The sequence below is a fragment of the Mobula hypostoma genome, chromosome 1 (assembly GCF_963921235.1).
Source record: "Mobula hypostoma chromosome 1, sMobHyp1.1, whole genome shotgun sequence".
NCBI classification, from domain to species: Eukaryota; Metazoa; Chordata; class Chondrichthyes; order Myliobatiformes; family Myliobatidae; genus Mobula; species Mobula hypostoma.
The window spans coordinates 220,472,051-220,492,762 of NC_086097.1; the positions used below are offsets into that span (position 1 = coordinate 220,472,051).

Below are 20,712 nucleotides of genomic sequence, written 5' to 3' on the forward strand. Positions count from 1 at the left end.
ACTAGCTGAAGGTGCAAGCAATATTGGTGCATTCTTCCTGAAATCTACCACGGAAGATGACAAAATCGCGGCAAGTGAAGCCTCGTATGAGTACCATACGGTTAAACACGGACTCAGCTACAACAGCATCGACTGTCTTGCTAGGCTCAACGGCGCTTTGTTTAACGACTCAAATGTTGTGAAGAAGATGCACTTGGGAAGAACGAAAGCTGAGATGATTACAATGAATGTTTTAGGACCAAAGACTGTGCAGGATATTATGGGTGATCTGTCCCCAACCGAAGAAGGTGAGCCCGCGGACCCCGCGTATTTCTCAGTTGCCGCCGATGCCTCAAACAAGGGAGATAGAAAAATGTTTCCAGTGTGATGAGATATTTCTCTGAGCCTGATGGAGTGCAGTGTAAGTTACTTGACTTTTATGAAAATAGTGGTGAAACTGCAAATGGCATTCATCAAGCTCTGATGAGCTGTCTGGAAAAGTATGCCCAGCTCACATAGCACGTAATGCCTGCAAGCACGCCTGCGATCAGTTATCAGTGGATATTGAGACAATTGTTCTAAAGGTCTACAGCCACTTCTCAATATCTGCTTCCTGAAGAGAGGAACTGCATTCATTTTTCACCCTTGTTGACACTGAGTGGTGTGAAATTCTGCATCATGTTTGCACACGATGGCTCTCTCGTCATCCAGCTGTCGAACGTCTCCTGCAAAGCTGGTCAGCTCTTCCGTCATACTTCAGGTCCCTTGAGACCTGTCCCATGGCACTGAAGAGGATTTTTGAGGATGAAGAAAAAACTGGAGCTACTGAAATTTATCTGTGCTTTTCCCACAACCTGGGGTGTGTTTTTGACCAACTCGTAAAAAAGCTGGAGGAAACAAAACTCTGCATCATAGATGTTTACAAAGAAGTCTGAAAGTTCAAAATGAAGATGCTTCAGACGAAACAGGACAGCTTTTTTGGATACCAGACCAAGCAGCTGATGGACAAACAAGTGCCAGCACAAAGGTCCAAGCGGCAACAGGACTTTGTGAAGTTCTATGACTCTGTCATTACATACATTGGCAAGTGGTTTGATTTCTCACCAGAAAATGTAATGATGAAACTGAAACTGATTGGCCTCTATGAGGAGCTCTCCTTCACTACGGAGCAGGTGGTGGCTGCCCTCAAAATGACAGAGACAGTCAATATGGACCAACTCTATGAAGAGTTTTGTGCTAGCTGGGAGAAAATACAGAAAGCCAGACAGGATACCACAAAATCCACCAGTGAGGAGTGGGTGGCAGTTTTCCAAAACACAGGGAAAGCCAACTTGATCCACATGTTCAGGATTGTCTCATTTGTCCTCAGTGTGCCAGGCTCAAATGTCTTTGTAGAGAGAATCTTCTCTTCGATGACCATTAGATGGTCAGACTCAAGAAACAGATGCAGCACAGAGCTGATCAAAAATGAACTTCAGATATCTGTGAGCTGTGACTTGTCATGTAAGGACTTCTCTCCGGCTGTGCAATAGGACAAAGGACTGCTTGAATCAGTCAAGAGCAGCAAGAAATATCCATGGAAAAAGTAGACTTGGTGAGTCCCCCCTTCTTTTCCTCTTTTGCAGTAATTATACGTCTACTCTATAGGCACATACACATAGGGTTATTTGGTGTTATTTCATGTCTGACTGGTAGTCAGATTATGCTCTGTATTATGCTTTGTTATAATTTGGTGTTACATTTCATATATAACACTGAAGATATGTATACATGGTTCATATATTGGATTTGTTTACCTATTCAGGGTTGTTGTTTTTCTCTCTCTCTCTTTTTTGAAAAAGGTCCCTGTTACCATCTGCCAGCTTCCAGCCCCCTCAGTCACTTCATCCCGGGCCTGCACCATACCCAGACCACTGCAGCACGCCACCTTTTGTCCCCTATTTGGGAGTGAGAAAGTTGGCAACCCTAGATGTGCAGGTTTTCTCTGGGTGCTCCAGCTTTCCTCTCACAATCCACAGACGTACCACGTAGGTTAACTGGTCACTACAAATTGTCCTGTGATTAGGTTAGGGTTAAATTGGGGTTGTCGGGCTTGCTGGGCAGTGCAGTTTGAAGGGCCAGAAGGACCTATTTCACACTGCATCATAAAATTTTGCCAGCAATTTGAGCTGTAGCACTTGCTAATACAGCATTCAAAAATCAAGGCTCACACAGCAAAATACTAACGATTTCTGGAAAGCATGAATAAAACTGGTCGGAGAAAGCAAGGGCATTCCATTTAATAGGGAGTCAAAAAAAATAGGAGTTAGTAAACATTAAAGTAGCTGAAATTAAATTAAAACTTCAAACATAGCAGTCTCATCAGAATTGCAAAGTTTCAAGCGCACCATTAATCTGTCTAAGTGCTTTAAATATACCGTTGGATTTATAGTACATTACTCGTATTTATTTTAGATTTGAAGCTTGAATTTTTACTTTACAGTAACCATAGAACCATAGAAACTACAGCACAGAAACAGGCCCTTTGGCCCTTCTTGGCTGTGCCGAGCCATTTTCTGCCTAGTCCCACTGACCTGCACACGGACCATATCCCTCCATACACCTCCCATCCATGTATCTGTCCAATTTATTCTTAAATGTTAAAAAAGCCGCATTTACCACCTCGTCTGGCAGCTCATTCCATACTCCCACAACTCTCTGTGTGAAGAAGCCCCCCCCTAATGTTCTCTTTAAACTTTTCCCCCCTCACCCTTAACCCATGTCCTCTGGTTTTTTTTCTCCCCTTGCTTCAGTGGAAAAAGCCTGCTTGCATTCACTCTATCTATACTCATCATAATTTTATATACCTCTATCAAATCTCCCCTCATTCTTCTACGCTCCAGGGAATAAAGTCCTAACCTATTCAATCTTTCTCTGTAACTGAGTTTCTCAAGTCCCAGCAACATCCTTGTAAACCTTCTCTGCACTCTTTCAACCTTATTTATATCCTTCCTGTAATTTGGTGACCAAAACTGAACACAATACTCCAGATTCGGCCTCACCAATGCCTTATACAACCTCATCATAACATTCCAGCTCTTATACTCAATACTTCGATTAATAAAGGCCAATGTACCAAAAGCTCTCTTTACGACCCTATCTACCTGTGACGACACTTTTAGGGAATTTTGTATCTGTATTCCCAGATCCGTCTGTTCCACTGCACTCCTCAGTGCCTTACCATTAACCCTGTATGTTCTACATTGGTTTGTCCTTCCAACGTGCAATACCTCACACTTGTCAGTATTAAACTCCATCTGCCATTTTTCAGCCCATTTTTCCAGCTGGTCCAAGTCCCTCTGCAGGCTCTGAAAACCTTCCTCACTGTCTACTACACCTCCAATCTTTGTATCATCAGCAAACTTGCTGATCCAATTTACCACATTATCATCCAGATCATTGATATAGATGACAAATAACAATGGACCCAGCGCTGATCCCTGTGGCACACCACTAGTCACAGGCCTCCACTCAGAGAAGCAATCCTCTACCACCACTCTCTGGCTTCTTCCATCGAGCCAATGTCTAATCCAATTTACCACCTCTCCATGTATACCTAGCGACTGAATTTTCCTAACTAACCTCCCATGCGGGACCTTGTCAAAGGCCTTACTGAAGTCCATGTAGACAATATCCACTGCCTTCCCTTCATCCACTTTCCTGGTAACCTCCTCGAAAAACTCCAACAGATTGGTCAAACATGACCTACCACGCACAAAGCCATGTTGACTCTCCCTAATAAGCCCCTGTCTATCCAAATGCTTGTAGATTCTGTCTCTTAGTACTCCCTCCAATAACTTACCTACTACTGATGTTAAACTCACCGGCCTATAATTTCCCGGATTATTTTTCGATCCTTTTTTAAACAACGGAACAACATGAGCCACTCTCCAATCCTCAGGCACTTCACCCGTAGACAGCGACATTTTAAATATTTCTGCCAGGGCCCCCGCAATTTCAACACTAGTCTCCTTCAAGGTCCGAGCGAACACACTCTGTCAGGTCCTGGGGATTTATCCACTTTAATTTTCCTCAAGACAGCAAGCACCTCCTCCTTTTCAATCTGTACAGTTTCCATGGTCTCGCTACTTGATTCCCTCAATTCCATAGATTTCATGCCAGCTTCCTTAGTAAATACAGTCACAAAAAACCTATTTAAGATCTCCCCCATTTCCTTTGGTTCCGCACAAAGCCGAATAAATTGCTCAAATCATTTTATAGTGTATACTAGAAACCCTCACCTTCATGATGATGCCTCTTAGCAAATGCAATCTCTTTGTCATTTTGTAGGTGAAATCTTTGAATGCACCTTCGCACTAAGTCTTCCCAGCCTGGCTTCATTGATGCACGTAATGCATTTATATCCAGAGATTTTAGTTTGCCTTGTTTTTTTTCAAAAAAAAAGAGAACGATAAAGAAACTAATCTCATATGTCAAATTTCCAAAATGAGAAATTCCCAAATTTAAAAGAGTCATATTATTTTACCTGATAAATCATGTTTTGTGGTAAAACTTTCAGTATTAGCGAATTGTGACCTCTCCTTCACAGGAACTCTCCTTGCAACACAGATTAAACAGGACTGCAAATCTGAGAGCAGGAAAAAATACATTTCATTAAAGTTTAAAACTTCATTATGTCACACCAGAAAAATAGAAAACCTACAGCACAATACAGGCCCTTTGGCCCACAAAGCTGGGCCGAACATATCCTTACCTGAGAAATTACCAACGCTTACCCATAGCCCTCTATTTTTCTGAGCTCCATATACCTGTCCAGGAGTCTCTTATAAGACCTTATCGTATCCGCCTCCACCACCGTCAGAGAAGTTGGCAATTAATTATAATGCACAAAACTTGTAAGTGCAACAATCACTGCTACACCAAGTACAAGTCATTACCTAAATTCAATCAGAAAAACTATAGTATTTGTCATGGGCTGTAGAGTGTTAGAAAGTTTATTCAATTTGATCCCCTGGGCAAAGCCCTGTCCTTCAAAGCAGATGCTGCGCATGATGCAAAGACCAGATATTCTGGCATTGGGACAGATCTGGAAACAATATCCAGGATGATCATAAATGTCCTGTCATCGCTAATGGACTGGACTCTGAAAATTTGATCTCGTTCCTCAATCACACTTTGTTTCCTCGTGCACCAGGAGAGCAGCGTGGCCACTGTTCTCAAGTTTGAACAAAGAAATGCCATTTTTATACAGAATTCACTCGTTGAATACAGATACCATTTGGTAACCTTGGGCATGTTCAAAATCCTTATTTGCATGACACTACACCAATCACACTATAATAATACCAGAATTAATAGCCGATGTTAAAGGCCAGTAATACTTCAGAATTAGTAAAGTAACTGAACAATAGCAAGTGTCACCCTAGGATCCTCCCTGTGTATCCTTATCTTGTCTCAGTGTATCATATGGCTCCAGTCCCCTGCTGTGCAAAAAGAAGTTACACTCTTCAACAATCTCTTTTAAAAGACTTTTCTTGCTTGGAGTGACTGCATATTATTTGTAAACTATCCTTGCCTGGACATTACCTTAACCCTTACCTTGCTGCAACTTCCACAATCCCCCAAAGTTCTCAGATACCAGTAATGGCACACATCTTTGCCAGTTTACATTATCAAACAAAATTGGGAAAAGATTATTGGTGCCACCGACAAGCACGCGTTTTGGAAAAATGTATTTAAAATAATTGGTCTCCTATTTCTGGAGCCTTTTGGGAATAAAGAAATTGGAAAGAAAACTGAGAACTTCATATACCGTCTAAGTTCTAATTTATTACGCAGATTTGTCCTTACTTAAGAAATTCGTGGCTCAATACAACGGAGGCTAGCACTAAGGTATAAAAATTCACATTTCAGGGACCCCCATCTTGGGAATAAATATAACCAAAAACAAGTTAAAGTACTTGACAAGCTTAGTCAAGAGCTCTTATTGACATTCATTTCCCGTGTTATCCATTCTGCAGCATGCCAGTTAGTTTCACATTGTGGGAACTTCAGGATTATGGAGATTATCTGTCAAATCTGTCCCTGCTTGGACTTCCTTAAACTCAATGATACAAGCTGGATATGAAACCAGTGCCTGCGCGCGACTATCAATGCCAAATCCACTTACATGCAGCTTATCACATCTATCAGAGGAGCTCTGAAATTTTTATACAACATGCATGGTAACTCTGCTGATGATATCTGATGCAGTTAGCCTCCCCTCAGCCCATCTCATCCATAATTTAACAGCTACATTCACACACAAAGTCATAAGATTATAAATTAGAATAACATTCCACTAGCCTGGCCGTCTATTACCCAATCTCATTTGTCACTTCCTGCTTATTTTATTGATGCAACTATTTTTTTTAGTTCTAAGATTATAGACCCATTGAAAACCAACTACTCGATTATTCATCTACCCACGACCCCACTTTTTCCATCTCAGGTTCAAAATGAGAGTAACTCCTTTATGTCAAAAAAAAAGTCTGTCTCTGTAGAAATGCCACTAATTCCACTTCCCTTGTCTATTCTGCTTCTTCTTCTGACCCTTACAGGGGGGTAGAGGTAGGGGCAGGAATGGAGGTTGCATCAAGAGATTATTTTAAAATGCACGCAAATTACACCCAGCTTTATCATAACGGTTGATATGACAAACCGAGATTTGCTATCACCCAACAGTGTTAAACACAACATTATTTTCATCTTGGTTTCTGCCTCTATTTAAAATCCAAACCAAAATTATTTGATGGCAAGAGGCCAATGGAACTGTAATACCAGAGGGCATACATTTTACATTTAAATTGAGAGGGGGTTGTTTCATGCATACGGGGCACATACTGCATATCTCATTTTTTAGAGAGAGTGTTGTGGGTGCCAGGGTGGTTTAGAGGCAAATATGATAGAGGCATTCAAGGGGCTCATAAATGAGCACATGAATGTACAGAAAATAGAAAGATATGAACATTGTGCATATCTTGTGAACTGTGAAGTCTGATTTACTGATTTATTGATAGGCACCAGAGGAGCTGTGTGGCCTCAGCTGTAGTGAGGATAGGCCTCAAGCCGAGGTATTGCCCATTTACAGTTGCCCAGGGGAGAAGTGTTGGAGTCAGTATGCTCCACTGGAGGGTGGTGTAGCGTGATGGCTAGAGTCAGTGCTGACCCCCGGTGTTAACTCGGCAAATGACAAGCTCTATTGTGTTCAACTGCAGACTGCTGCTACATTCATGGACTCAGGGTCTTGGACAATATATATTTTTACTGTGCCTGTATCTTCCTAATATCATATGTGTGCTATATGTGCCTTGTCTCGTGTGTGACTGTTAGTATTGTGTTTTGCACCTTGGCCCAGGAGTAATGCAGTTTCGTTTGGCTGTATTCTTGAGTACTCGTTTACGGCTGAATGACAAACTTGAAATTGATTATGAAGGCATAACGGTTTAGTTTGGTTGGGCATTTGATTATGTAGTTTGGTAAAACGTTTTAGGATGAATGGCCTGTTTCTGTGCTGGACTGTTCTATGTTCTAACAAGTATTTGCTACTGCACGTTTATTTATTTTATCTTGTTGAAGATCTTGCAAATGAAACAATGAATATTTTTGCTGATGACTGAAAACCACATGTTATTGGTGAGTAGCTGATTTTCTGAGAGACACAAGACGTTGCAACAGTGAGGAGTGCGTCAATCTTACCCGACATGCACTATTCATAAGTTTGTATTAGTCAACTAACACAATCATGATATAGAATCTCACAACCTGGAGACGATACAGAAGAACATAATACAGAATATTGTTTCCACGTGAGTGAATTTCTGCTTGACAAAACAGAAAGTTCTGGAAATTCTGCTGTGCTTGCTAGGCACTGCTGTGGAACATCAGATGTTTCAGTCACTGGGCCATGTTGTGCTCAACACCAAAGGCATGGGCGCAGCTGACAGAAATTTATACATCTCTGGGAACGTAACGGGTAGTCATGTCTGTGGACCAGATTGGTTGATGATGTGGTTGGCTGCCAGAAGCCCAGTCAGTGGCAGTGGGCTCCTAAGGAGCCAACTGTGCTTGATGCTTTGAGCAGTGGTGAGTGGGATCATGCAGAGGGCCAGGGGTGGTGAGGAGGTAAAGTGGATATTTTGGGGGGGGGGGGGCGGAATAAGGTACGGAGATCATCATCATCAATTGTGTTCTTTGTCAAAAGTGAGTACTTGGGTGAAGATCAAAAGAGCTGCTGGACAAGGGTTGAAAGGTAAATGGGTATGCGGGCTCAAATCCTTCAAAGCAATGAGGTGAACTTGAAGAGATATTTGGTTAAGTACATGGATGGCAGTAGTATGGAGGGCTATGGTCAAGGTGTGGGTTGCTGGAACCAGGCAGAATAAGAGTTTGGCATGCACTAGATGGGCTGAAAGGCCTGCTTACGTGCTCTATGACCCTGTTGACTAAAATGCTGTTTCCATGACAAAAGGCCTGTTTGCTCCAAAAGGCCCGTTGCATGGGGACATGTTAGCCTATGCATAAAAGACATGGAAATCATCATTTAGTCACAGAAATATACAGCACAGAAACAGGTCCTTCAGTCCACTGAGTCTGTGCAGGCTTATTCTTCTCACTTCCTCCACCTCAGCCCTTCCCTAAACCATAGGCACAACTTACAACCCATTAATACCAACCGACGTCTTTGGGACATGGGTGGAAACCAGAGAAGCCAAAGGAAACCGATGTGGTAACGAGGATAAAGTATGAACTCCAGACTGACTGAAGCAGAGGTCAGGGGTGAAACTGCGTTGCTGCCTTAAGCCATGAGGAAGCAGCATCGCGCCACCTGGGCAGAAAGGCAACTCACACCCAAGGTGCCCCACTGAATTTCTGCAGGGGCATGAATCACCTCGGAAATGGTTATCACACTGTTTTACTGCAAAAAACGTATTTTCAATCGCACAGTTCTGAAAATAATGGCATTATATGACTTAATTGCTAACAGAGATTTCTCTTTATCACTATAATTTGAATTAAAGAGTGAAGATACATATCCAATCAGCCTCGTATTCCCTTTTATGTAATGTATACCTGTTATATATTTTAAACTATAGTAAAGGTTAAATATGGATTATTTTTGTGTATAGCATGCTTTCGTTACTACACAATTTTTGAAGCAGCTGAGGTACAGTAGGTTTCTTTTAACACTCTCAAATGAAATGTTTTTGCTATGCATGTTTATAAATTATAAAAATAGTGGAACCTGGTATGTCAAACTGACAATCAAAATTTGAGAAGGATTAACATTTATATTTCTGGTACTTTGCTGTTCACTGTCCATTTAAACAAAAACGTGGACATTTTCTAGTAAACATTTGAAGTATTTGTTATAATTTAAATGCAACTACTAAATTAATGGAAACTACTTTAAAGAGCAAAATGTGGTAAGTATATTTGTTTTCCATAAGTAAAATATTGCATCTACAAGTTGCAGTCAAAGGAACAAGTTCTTCTACGATTAAAGGCAATATACTAGTATCCTGTTGGAACACTGATTTAATTGTGTCAAATACTCCGCAACTGCCAAACAGGAAGAATTCTGGTTAAGCCAAACAAGTAGAACAGAAATAACATGATTTTTTTTTAAAGTTCCATCCTTTACATTAAATACTTTAAATGTTCCTTCTGTGTGCTTCGCTGTTATTTTACAGATTTTGTTCAACTTGAAGGAAGGAGATCATTTTATGGTTTGAGATTTTGGTAAAAGAGTGTACAATAAATCAGAGATGGACCAAATATAGTTAAATCAAATGAAATTTCTTTGTGACTATTAACTATGATAATTGTTTCTCTCCTTAGTTATGGCAAATTAGTTCAAAACACCAAAGCATCTCTTATCTTAATTATGTAGATATGGCTAACAGGATCTGAGGTAAGATGGTTTCACTGCTTCTGTTTTTGTATTATTTATTACTAATCAGATACAAGCTTTGCAATGAACTGTCAGATATATAACAGAGTGAGCAACTATTGCGTGGAACAAAACAATATGAAGTTTCTATAAATTATCTCTTTTGCAATTTACATGCAGTAAAAAGAACATTCTGCTCCTAAAATACTAATGAAGCTCATTTAAAACACTTTAGCTTCAATGGTTGCAAAAATTATGCTGATGTTGTAATGTTTACCAGCTTTTTTTTCCCTTCTCAAAGGCAGCCCTTGTTAAGGACCTGCCAATGTCCGGAAGACAAGCAGGAAGACTGACCCAAGGTTACCACAAACAGGAGCTGTAATGCAGCTATTAGGCGGAATGGATGCCTGACTTCCTTTTGCTCCCTGTGGGGATACACCCAATTTCGACACAGTGCTTCCACATGACTGCACGTACATGCATCCCATATAAGAACTAAAAGTGCAGATCTGTGCCCCATAACTCCATATAAACAAACGACAATGCTTGCAATCTAGAGCCGTCATATTTACAGGTTTTTAAACACATTACAAGCGATTCAGTCATTGTGGGTTATCACAATGCCAAAGAGATTGCATGAAATCTGACCTTCTCCCTCTTCTTTTATTGACTTTGGTTGAGATACAGCAAAACACTGCATAGTTTCATATTTTTGAGGTGCTTCCTGGTTATCATGGCCTTCCTCCTCAGCTTCACCAGGCGGTTTAACCAAAATACGACAATTAAAAGTGTGGCTGTTTCGTCTCGGGGCTTCACTGGACCAAGGCACCACATTAACTGGGAAATATAACAATTCATACACTTCAATATGAAATAGGAAAAATAATTTGTATACTGCAAAATGTAACATCTGTTTCATGTAGTTTTTGTATTCAATGTTAAAATATTCCATCATATGATGCATGTGCCACTGTTGCTATGTACAACTTAGAAGCAACTTACCAGCACATTTACATGCAGAAAATAATAGGCAAAGAACATCCTGGAATTTTGCTTTTAATGTCTACAATAACAATCAGTAACCTGGAAGCCGGCTATTTTGAAACATGATTGGAATAAGCAAAGAATATCCTGGAATTTTGCTTTTAATGTCTACAATAACAATCAGTAACCTGGAAGCCGACTATTTTGAAACATGATTGGAATAAATTTAGCCAGGTGGGATTTAATATATTAATTTGGTGATTTTATTCGGAGGCACAGCCTCTAGAATTGCATCACGACTTAGGTTGTGATTTATTTCATTGGTTCTTAGCAACCCAACTAACAGCAGGGTAGCTTCTGAACCTTGATGAGGCGAATGAAAATAAAGCTAACAGCCTATTTTTAAAGCGCATGTTTCAGCAGTAAGACCTTGGCAATCTACACTGTTCCAAGGCGTGCTACACTTGGTCAATGGACGAATATGCTGGTAGCCAGCAGGCAGAAAAGCGTGAAGGTCAAGGTGGGAGTACAGGATGCCAGGTGTTACTGCAGAGCCAAGGAGCACAGGGATAGCACACAACCTCAATTTACTCATTTAAAGACCTAAACATTAAAAAAAAAATCAAGGTGCCAATCAAAATATTCCTTACAAAATGGTAGCTGCAAAATAATCCAGCAATGTCAATTCTGAGCCACCAATAGCTGAGCAAACAACTAAAAAGTAACAGGTGAACAGACAACAGCACTTAAAACAGATCCTCACCGAGAGATTTAGGCAAAAGGTTTCTGACAAACTCTGCATGATCACCGACATGAAGAATGCTGTATACGCTGGAGTTTATAAGCTCCTCTTGGTTGTACTTCAGGTACTGGGTCACATTCTCAGATACAAACACGATGTTCCCTTCAAGATTGACCACAAAAAGAAATCCATCCAAAGCCTGTTAAGAACAGAAAATACAAAGTAAACACAAGTTTTTAAAGACATTCTCCCGTCTGACATAGTTTCCTGCTGAAATGTTAGAAAACTTGAGACTGTGGACAAATCAGTGGCACTTTCATTTTCAAATCTAAAAATCCGTGTAAACATTTTTTTTCATCTACCTCTCAACACCTCAGAAGCTGCTTAGATATATGCAGGCCGTCAAACTAAAACCAAGTCAATGCAGCCCTATGCATCCATACAACTTTATCAATTGACGTCACCTTGAGCTGACCCCTCCGCACATCTTCTGACTGACAGATGATGCAGCGTTCATTATGCACCCCTTCCACTGCAAAGCTGAGACTAGCAACAGACAATGGCCTATGTCTTAAGGGCTGCATCGTGGCACAGCTGATGGAGCCACTTCCTCACAAGCCCCAGCGACCCGGATTCAGCACTGGCCTTCAATCCTGTGTGGATTTGACACTTCTCCCCTGTGGCCACATGGATTTCCACCAGGAGCACTCAAAGACATGTAAGACTGGCAGGCTAATTCTTTATTGTAAATTACCCCTGATTGTAGGTGAGTGGTGGAATCTGAGGAGGGAGGGGGAGGACACAGTAAAGTGGGGGGTGAGAATGTAAAAGGAACAGCACAAGTTGATTGTAAATGTGTGCTCCATGACCAGAGCAGAGTTGGTGAGCTGAAGGGTCTGTTTCCATCCTATATAATCTCTATGCCAAACATCACTGGTCCCCAACCTCCGGGCCGCAGACCGATACACTGCCGCGAAGAATGCAGCCATGCAGCGGTAGTTGGAATGTGCCCAGCACATCTTTAAGAAAAAAGCCGAAATAAACAAGCTCATTGATTAGGTGCCGCCTGGCACGTAAATGTTGGCCCAGATCAGAGGCGACGCAATCGGCAATTGCCTCTGATCTGGGCCGACGTTTACATGCCAGGCGGCACCTGATCAATTAGCCTGTTTATTTTGGCTTTTTTCTTAAAGATGTGCAGGGTGCGTTCTGGCTACCGCTGTACCGCTGCATTCTTCACGGCGATGTATTGGTCTGCAGCACGGAGGTTGGGGACCACTACCAAACATCAACCCATCCCATTGCTATGCCTAGTGCTAAATGATACTGCACACGAGTAGCACCTCTCCCTAACAACTCCAGAAGCTGGAAGTGAATAATCTTGAACCTCTGGATTCTGTGTGAAGTATCTCCTACACCGCCACTGCAAGAGGAACATCTATCACGTCATTATTAGACCACTGAATGGTTCCTAGTATGATACGGTTGACTCTTTCCCTCACAATCAACATTGTTGTGGCCTAGTACATTATTGTCTGCCTACAATGCATTCTCTCTATAACTGTAACCTTTATTCTCCATTCCGTTATTGCTTTCCCTTGCACAACCTTAATGCAATGTTGTAATGAAATGATCTGTATGGACGGCACATAAAACAAAGTCTTTCCTGTACCTTGCTATTGACAATAATAAACCAATATGTGCCTAAGCATCTAACTTGGAGGAAAACTCAGAAAACGGTGTCATCTCAGTCTTTCCTCATGAAGAAAGCTCTTGAGCGATTAGGTACTTTGTGCCTTGCAGTTGATTTATGGTGCAGCCAAGCAACTTTTATCTCACCTCTGGAACTCAGCTCTTTCATCCGTAATTCCGCCTAATACTGGATTAAGGCAGCTGTGATCATGTTTTGGTAAGGAGGTCAGATAATGTCAGTGAACCCTGTCTTCACTTTTTTTCCCTCTTTTTATTCATTTACGGAATGTGAGCATCGCCAGCTAAGCCAGCATTTATTGCCCATCCCTTGTTGCCCTGGAGAAGGTGGTGATGAGTTGCCTTCTTGAACCCCTGCAGTCCCTGAGATGCAGGTACACCCACAGTGCTGTTAGGAAAGGACTTCCATGATTTTGACCCAGCGACAATGAAGGAACAGTGATAAGTTTCCAAGTCAGGTTGGTGAGTGACTTGGAGGGGGATTTCCAAGTGGTGGTGTTCCCAGGTATCTGCTGTTCTCGCCCTTCTAGACCGTAGTGGCCGTGGGTCTGGAAGGTGCTGCCTTAGAAACTTTGGTGTGTTGTTGCAGTGCATCTTGTAGATGGTACACAATGCTACATCTGTTAGTCGACGGTGGAGGGATTGGATGTTCGTGAAAGTGGCACCAATCAAGTGGGCTGCCTTGTACTGGATGGTGTCAAGCTTTTTGAGTGTTGATGGAACTGCACTCATCCAGGCAAGTGGCGAGTATTCCATTACACTCCTGACCTCAGCCTTGTAGATGGTGGACAGGCTTTGGGGAGTCAGGAGGTGAGTTACAGCAGGATTCCCAGCCTTTCACCTGCTCTGGTAGCCACGGTGTTTATATGGCTAGACCAATTCAGTTTCCTGCCAATGGTAACTCCCCAGGATGCTGACAGTAGGGGATTCAGTGATGGTGATGCCACCAAATGTCACGGGATGATGGTTAGAGTCTCTTATCTGATCTTAATAATAGAATTGAAAAGTGATACTTGGCTTAATTTGATATTTTAATTACAAACGTATGTTTAAACATAGGGACACAGACCTCAAGTACAACAGATTCTTCTCCGGGAAAGATTAATTTAACCATCAGATGTCAGTAATATATGTTCTCTTATTAGTTTGAGCAAAACCACAAAGCATTTGAATGAACTGTAGTTCAATAGGCAAGTCACTTAAGAAGTGACAGTAAAACTAAGTTTCTATAGCTCTTGGTTCTAAACTGACCTCGAGCATCATTGGTCCAAGTGCATCTTTGTCGATGACACCTTGACCTGTGGAGGATACATCAGCCTTCTGCACTGCATCTTCATTTGCAGCTACTTTTTCTGCAAAAACAAGAGGAAATTATTGCAACATGGATTCTTGCAGGACACCCACAGGTAGTTTAATCCTGAAACCTCTTTGTGCTGATTTTAATGGATATATTTCTTTAAAGAGGCTAGTTAAGAATAAGGTGGCAACATAGTGTGATCAAATAGTCTTATCTTCTATAAAAATTAAGTGGTTCAACATTTGTTTAAACAAAATGAATTCAAGGTTAAAAGACAGTTCTAGTTAGCAATTTAAAATGGTTACCCCTATATCTTGCTGATGGGATCAAAAGGATTCTGGAATGATTTCAGCTATTAAAGCACTGCAAGACTTCAGGTTCTTGCTACCGGATAAACACTTGACATTGTATTGTCGCGCAAGGATTGAAAAAAAATCGCACTCAATAGCCAATGAAAGGTGCAAATGACCATTTATTGTTTTTTTGTATTAATTGTTCCACCCCGACTATGGAACTTCTCTTCCTAGACACTACTTTAGCCAATATTGTTACTGAGCCTCTCCCCACATGGAATATACATTCTCAGAGGAGAAAGAAACTACTTCCAGCACACATTCCACCTCCTTTCTCCATTCAAAGTCCTTGGACAACTTTGAATGGAACTTTGAGCAACCATGGCATTTTCCCAGGAAGTCCACGCCTCTGTGGTGAGATCGCATCCTCATTCCTCTACCCACCTGGTAGGACTGCACCTTCTTCCACCCAACTGCAGGACGGAACCACATTCCGATTTTTCTGGTCACACTCTGAGAACCCCCTCCAAAACTCCTGACCCTGCTTTCTGTTCTTATGTCACCTAAGCATCAACTCTCGGTGCACACACTGCTCTTCGGTCAGGTCATTGGAAAATGCGGTATTTTGTATCAAATATGCATTACTCTCACCCAGCTCCAACTCTTTATCACTCTCAGCACCTCCACTGTCTTCAAATTGCCCGTATCACATACACTTATGCAAGTTAAAAATGTAATCCCAATAAGTGTCAGGAAGCCTAAAGCCATTTCACTGGATCTCCACAGTAAATTCCACCTCTCAGCCAGTGGCCTTGGATCTTCCCTTCTACCTGCACTGCAATCTCTCTGTAACGCTTTGTTCAGGACTCTGTTGTTGCTTTTCCCCTGTGCTACCTTGAAGTACCGATGTGATGAAATGATCTGTATGGATAGTACATAAATAAAGTTTTTCAAGCCAGCAATTGCACCCGTGACGTTATAAAACAATTTAATAAAACAAACTTAATTTTACTTGACTTGTGAAACCAGCACTTCTTCCTAGTTATTATCTAACACAAAGCTAGATTGTTAGCAATCTTGATGTCAAATTTATTCTCCAAGGTGAGCTTCTGCCCACAATCCCACATCAGCCTTGTAATCATTAAATCCCAACTGTAGCCTTGCATCGGATCTCTGCAGAAACTCCCTTCATGAGCTTGATGCCCAGAGACTTGATTATTACTTCCTATGAACTTGACCATTCAAAATTCTGTCGTCTCCGCTAGGATAATACTCAACTCTTTCACCTCAGCTAATACTTCATGAAGCTTGGTGTTAAATCTTGTCTGGTAGCAATCTGTGAAGTAATCTGGGGCATCGATCTGCCTTGGATTGTGGGGCAAGGTCACCTTTGACTGTTCGACGCTATTGATACAACTGTGTGCTTTGTTAGCTTACTTCAGAGGGTAGTCAGGAGTCCAGCACTGAGGAACACCAGAACCATACAGCAGGTAATGCTACTGTCTCACATCTCCAGCAACTCAGCTTAGGACCTGAACTCTGTCACTGCAAGAAGCATGTACATTTCCCTGTTTACTGCATGGCTTTCCTCCCAAATCCCAATCAGTAGGTTAATTGGCTAAACAACCCCCAGTGCAGGTGGGCTGGAGCTGATAGTCATGTGAGAAATGTGGAGAGAAGGCACTGCATTAAGAGATGTCCTTCTTTAAACCAGTATGGTTTCTAAATACTGTCTAACTGCCTGTTGGACACTTTTATTGATTACCAGTATTAAATTTCCAGATTCTTAGAACTGATTTCAAAACTTTATACTACCATGCCAAGTTCTGTACATATTGTCTTCATTTTTTTTTAATCCAGAAAGCCCTGTAACAGATAATCTGAAGCAGTAGAGAGGGGGTCCCGAAAATGAAAGGGCAGCTCATCGTCTATGATGAAGTCCCTGTTGCAAAGTTCAGCAGCCACTTCTATAACTAGCAGGCTGTACACAATCTAGTGATCTTGTTATCGATTTCTCAAAGTACTAGGCAAAGCACTGGCTGCTTCCATTCTGGATAGTAAAGTTCCAAGATTAAAATAAATTCTCACTTGCAATTTTTACTTCTTGTAAACATTTGGAATACATTGAAAGTTACTGAAAAGGTCACGTATACAGTAACACAAATAAATTCATATGCAAAGTCACTGCAATATCAGCATTAAATCATTCCACATTTAAATGACACTGATGTCTGTTTCGGAGAAGCCAATATGAGCAAGGAAAAATATTTGCACCCAAAAACTGACTGCAACGTCAAACAACTGGAAATGGACAGAATTAAGGTAAAACCTATTAGAAGAAGCAAGGCTAAGGTACACACTATCTCAAATGATACAGTGCACTTATATAGATATTACTTATTGGACACAGAGTTACTTCAGTTACTATGAGCAAGATGGGGTGTGGGGGTGTCCAGGAAGGGGTAGTACTTCTGGTGAAGGAACTTATCGTGTTCACTCTGGGCAGCTCACTCACCTTTGGTCCCCACCAGACACTCAGCTCTCACCTGTGGCTCCAAGTAGCTGTTTCCAAGCGACAGCGGCCACACTCTGGTACACCACATCGACAGGCGGGTTAAACCAGGTGGGAGTAACCAGAGGGCCTCATACCCAAGTGAGATAGGGTCATGCCTCCCTGAGCATGCCTCCGGGAGAAGGCTCAGGAGCTTGAAGACACGTACGGCCAGATTTGGGAACAGCTTCTTTCCAACTGTGATAAGACTGCTGAACGGATCCTGACCCAGATCTGGGTCGTACCCTCCAAATATCCGGACCTGCCTCTCAGTTTTTTTGCACTACCTTACTTTCCATTTTTCTATTTTCTGTTTATGATTTATAACTTAAATTTTTAGTATTTACTAATTTTTACTATTTTTAATATTTAATATTTGTAATCCAGGGAGCAGAAAGCACAGAGTCAAATATCGCTGTGATGATTGTACGTTCTACTATCAATTGTTTGACAACAATAAAGTATAAAGTAAAGTCAGCTCCGGCAGACGGGGTGGATAAGAGCAACAGCGAGATCCAACAGCCAGGAAGGGGGGGGGGGTGGTTCCGCAATGTTTCACGGAGGGACCGATCTTTCCCTCTCCAGCCCTCTCCACTTTCAGCAGGGATCGGTCCCTCCGCGACTCCCTGGTCCACATGTCCCTCCCCATAGATCTCCCACCTGGCACTTATCCCTGTAAGCGCCAGTGCTACACCTGTCCCTACACCTCCTCTCCTGCCACCATTCAGGGCCCCAAATAGTCCTTCCAAGTGAGGCAACACTTCACTTGTGAGTCTGTTGGGGTCATCTATTGCATCCGGTGCTCCCGGTGCGGCCTCCTCTACATCAGTGAAACCCGATGCAGATTGGGGGACCGCTTCGTCGAGCACCTCCACTCCGTCCGCCACAACAGACAGGATCTCCCAGTAGCCACCTACTTCAACTCTGCTTCACATTTCCATTCGGATATGTCCATACATGGCCTCCTCTACTGCCATGATGAGGCTAAACTCAGGTTGGAGGAGCAACACCTCATATACAGTCTGGGTAGTTTCCAGCCCCTTGGTATGAACATAGAATTCTCCAACTTCTGGTAATTCCCTCTCCCTCCCTTCCTCTATCCCTATTTCACTCTACCCCCTCCCCCAGCTACCTATCATCTCCCTCATGGTTTCGCCTCCTTCTACTACCCATTGTGTTTTCCCCTATTCCTTCTTCATCTTTCCTGCCTTATCACCTCCCTGTCTCCCCTCCCCCACCCCTTTATCTTTCCCCTTACTGGTTTTTCACCTGGAACCTACCAGCCTTCTCCTTCCCACCCTCCCCCCACCTTCTTTATAGGGCCTCTGCCCCTTCCCTCTACAGTCCTGACAAAGGATTCCGGCCCGAAACGTCGACCGATCTTTTCCACGGATGCTGCCCGACCTGCTGAGTTCCTCCAGTGTGTTGTGAGTGTTCCCCTAATGTTAACTTGCCTGCAAGTGTTATCCAATTCCACTTAATCTGAAATGTCAGGACCCTGATTTAACAATATCATGTGGATGGGCCAGGGCAATACAGGCCAACAACAACACTGACCATCATAAAACCATAAGCTTCCCCTGGATCAGCTGGCTGTTAAGACACTGAATTCTTCAGAATATCTCTGATGTTCATAAAAACTATTAAAGGTCAAAAAGTTACAAGCTCTTAAAATGTCTTAAAATAAATCATTCTAAAACACTTGTAAACAGTTAAAATAATCTCAGTTCAAAAGAAATGTAAGTAACTTTATAATTCCTCTCCACCCTGCATTGAAATGAGTTCGCCAGGCTTAGCTTCTGTGAGCAGATTTCTCAGCTAAAGTGCTGCAGAATTATAGAAAGTTTTCATGTTGTCACTTAATTCCATGGGGGGCGGGACGGGAGGTGATAAATCATTGGCGCAACTCAGCCAGTACATTTAGGGCTTCTGTTTTTACACTGGAGCCCTGAGCTTCCTGACATTTACAGGAAGGGTAAATGCCGGTGTGGAAGTGCTGGCACTTTTCAGAATTCCGACTGTTTTGTTTTCATATGTAACTACTACTGTACCATCATAAATCCTATTGATATTACAACTTCAATCTTTAAAGAACAGGATTTACTTTCCATCCGTTGACTGTTACTCCCAGACTAGATGGGATAGAGAGGATGAAAGTTTGCTTAATCAGTACATAGAAGTCGCAATGAGAGAGTGTGTGGTACTTCATCTGCTATTAGGGAATGATACAGGGCAGATGACAGAATTTTGTGTCGGGGAACGTTTTGCATCCAGTGATCATAATGCCATTAGTTTCAAAGTAAATATGGGAAAAAGATAGGTCTGGTCTGCAGGTTTAGATTCTAAATTAGAGAAAAGCCAATTTTGGTGGTATCAGAAAGGATCTGACAAGTGTGGATTGGGACAGGCTGTTTTCTGGCAAATAAGGACTTGGTAAGTGGGAAGCTTTCAAAAGTAAAATTTTAGAGTACAAAGCTTGTATGTGCCTTTCAGAATAAAAGATAAAAGTAACAGGTTTAGGGAACCTTGGTTAACAAAACAAAAGGTTCATAGCAGGTATAGGCCGGTAGAGGTACAAGAAATGCAGACGCACACCTAAGAAAGAAATCAGGTGGGCTAAAAGAAGGCATGAGGTTGCATTAGCAGACAAGGTGAAGGAGAATCCCAATGGATCCTATGGATATGCTAAGAGCAAAATGATTGCAAGGAACATAACTGGTTCTCTGGGAGATGAGAATGGTAATCCATGTGTGGAGATGGAGGAGAACTTAAATGGAATTTTTGCATCTGTATTTACTCGGGAGACAGACACAGAGGCTACAGAAGTGAGGCAAAGCTGCAGCAAGTTCATGGACCCTATGCCGATTATAGAGGAGATGGTGCTTGCTGTCTTGAGGCAAATTAGGGTAGCTAAATCCCCAGGGCCTGACAAGATATTCCCTCAGACCCTGTGGGAAGCAAGTGCAAAAATTGCAAGAGCCCTGTCAGAGATATTTATATCATCCTTAGTGACAGGTGGGGTACCAGAGGGCTGGAGGATTATCTAATGTTGTTTCACTGTTTAAGAACGGCTCTAAAAATAAACCAAGAAACTATCGGCTGGTGAGCCTGACATCAATAGTGGGAAAATTACTGGAAGGCATTCTAAGAGACCAGATATATGAGTAGTTGGATAGACAGGGACTGATTAAGGATAGACAGCATGGCTTTGTGCTTGGAAGGTCA

The 20,712-nt window shown here is 42.0% G+C and overlaps 1 protein-coding gene across 9 annotated transcripts in view; it reads right to left on the reverse strand.

The window, feature by feature from the left end:
- The window catches only part of ncoa2 (nuclear receptor coactivator 2), a 352,079-nt gene that overhangs the window by 64,470 nt on the left and 266,897 nt on the right, over positions 1-20,712 (reverse strand). For all 9 annotated transcript variants that reach the window (XM_063064795.1, XM_063064830.1, XM_063064835.1 and 6 more), the window contains 5 exons: positions 14,598-14,698; positions 11,658-11,835; positions 10,559-10,747; positions 4,505-4,606; positions 4,260-4,400 (listed from right to left, as the gene is read on the reverse strand). In XM_063064795.1, coding sequence (XP_062920865.1) covers positions 4,260-4,400; positions 4,505-4,606; positions 10,559-10,747; positions 11,658-11,835; positions 14,598-14,698 — 711 coding nt within the window. The remainder of the gene's footprint in view (positions 1-4,259; positions 4,401-4,504; positions 4,607-10,558; positions 10,748-11,657; positions 11,836-14,597; positions 14,699-20,712) is intronic.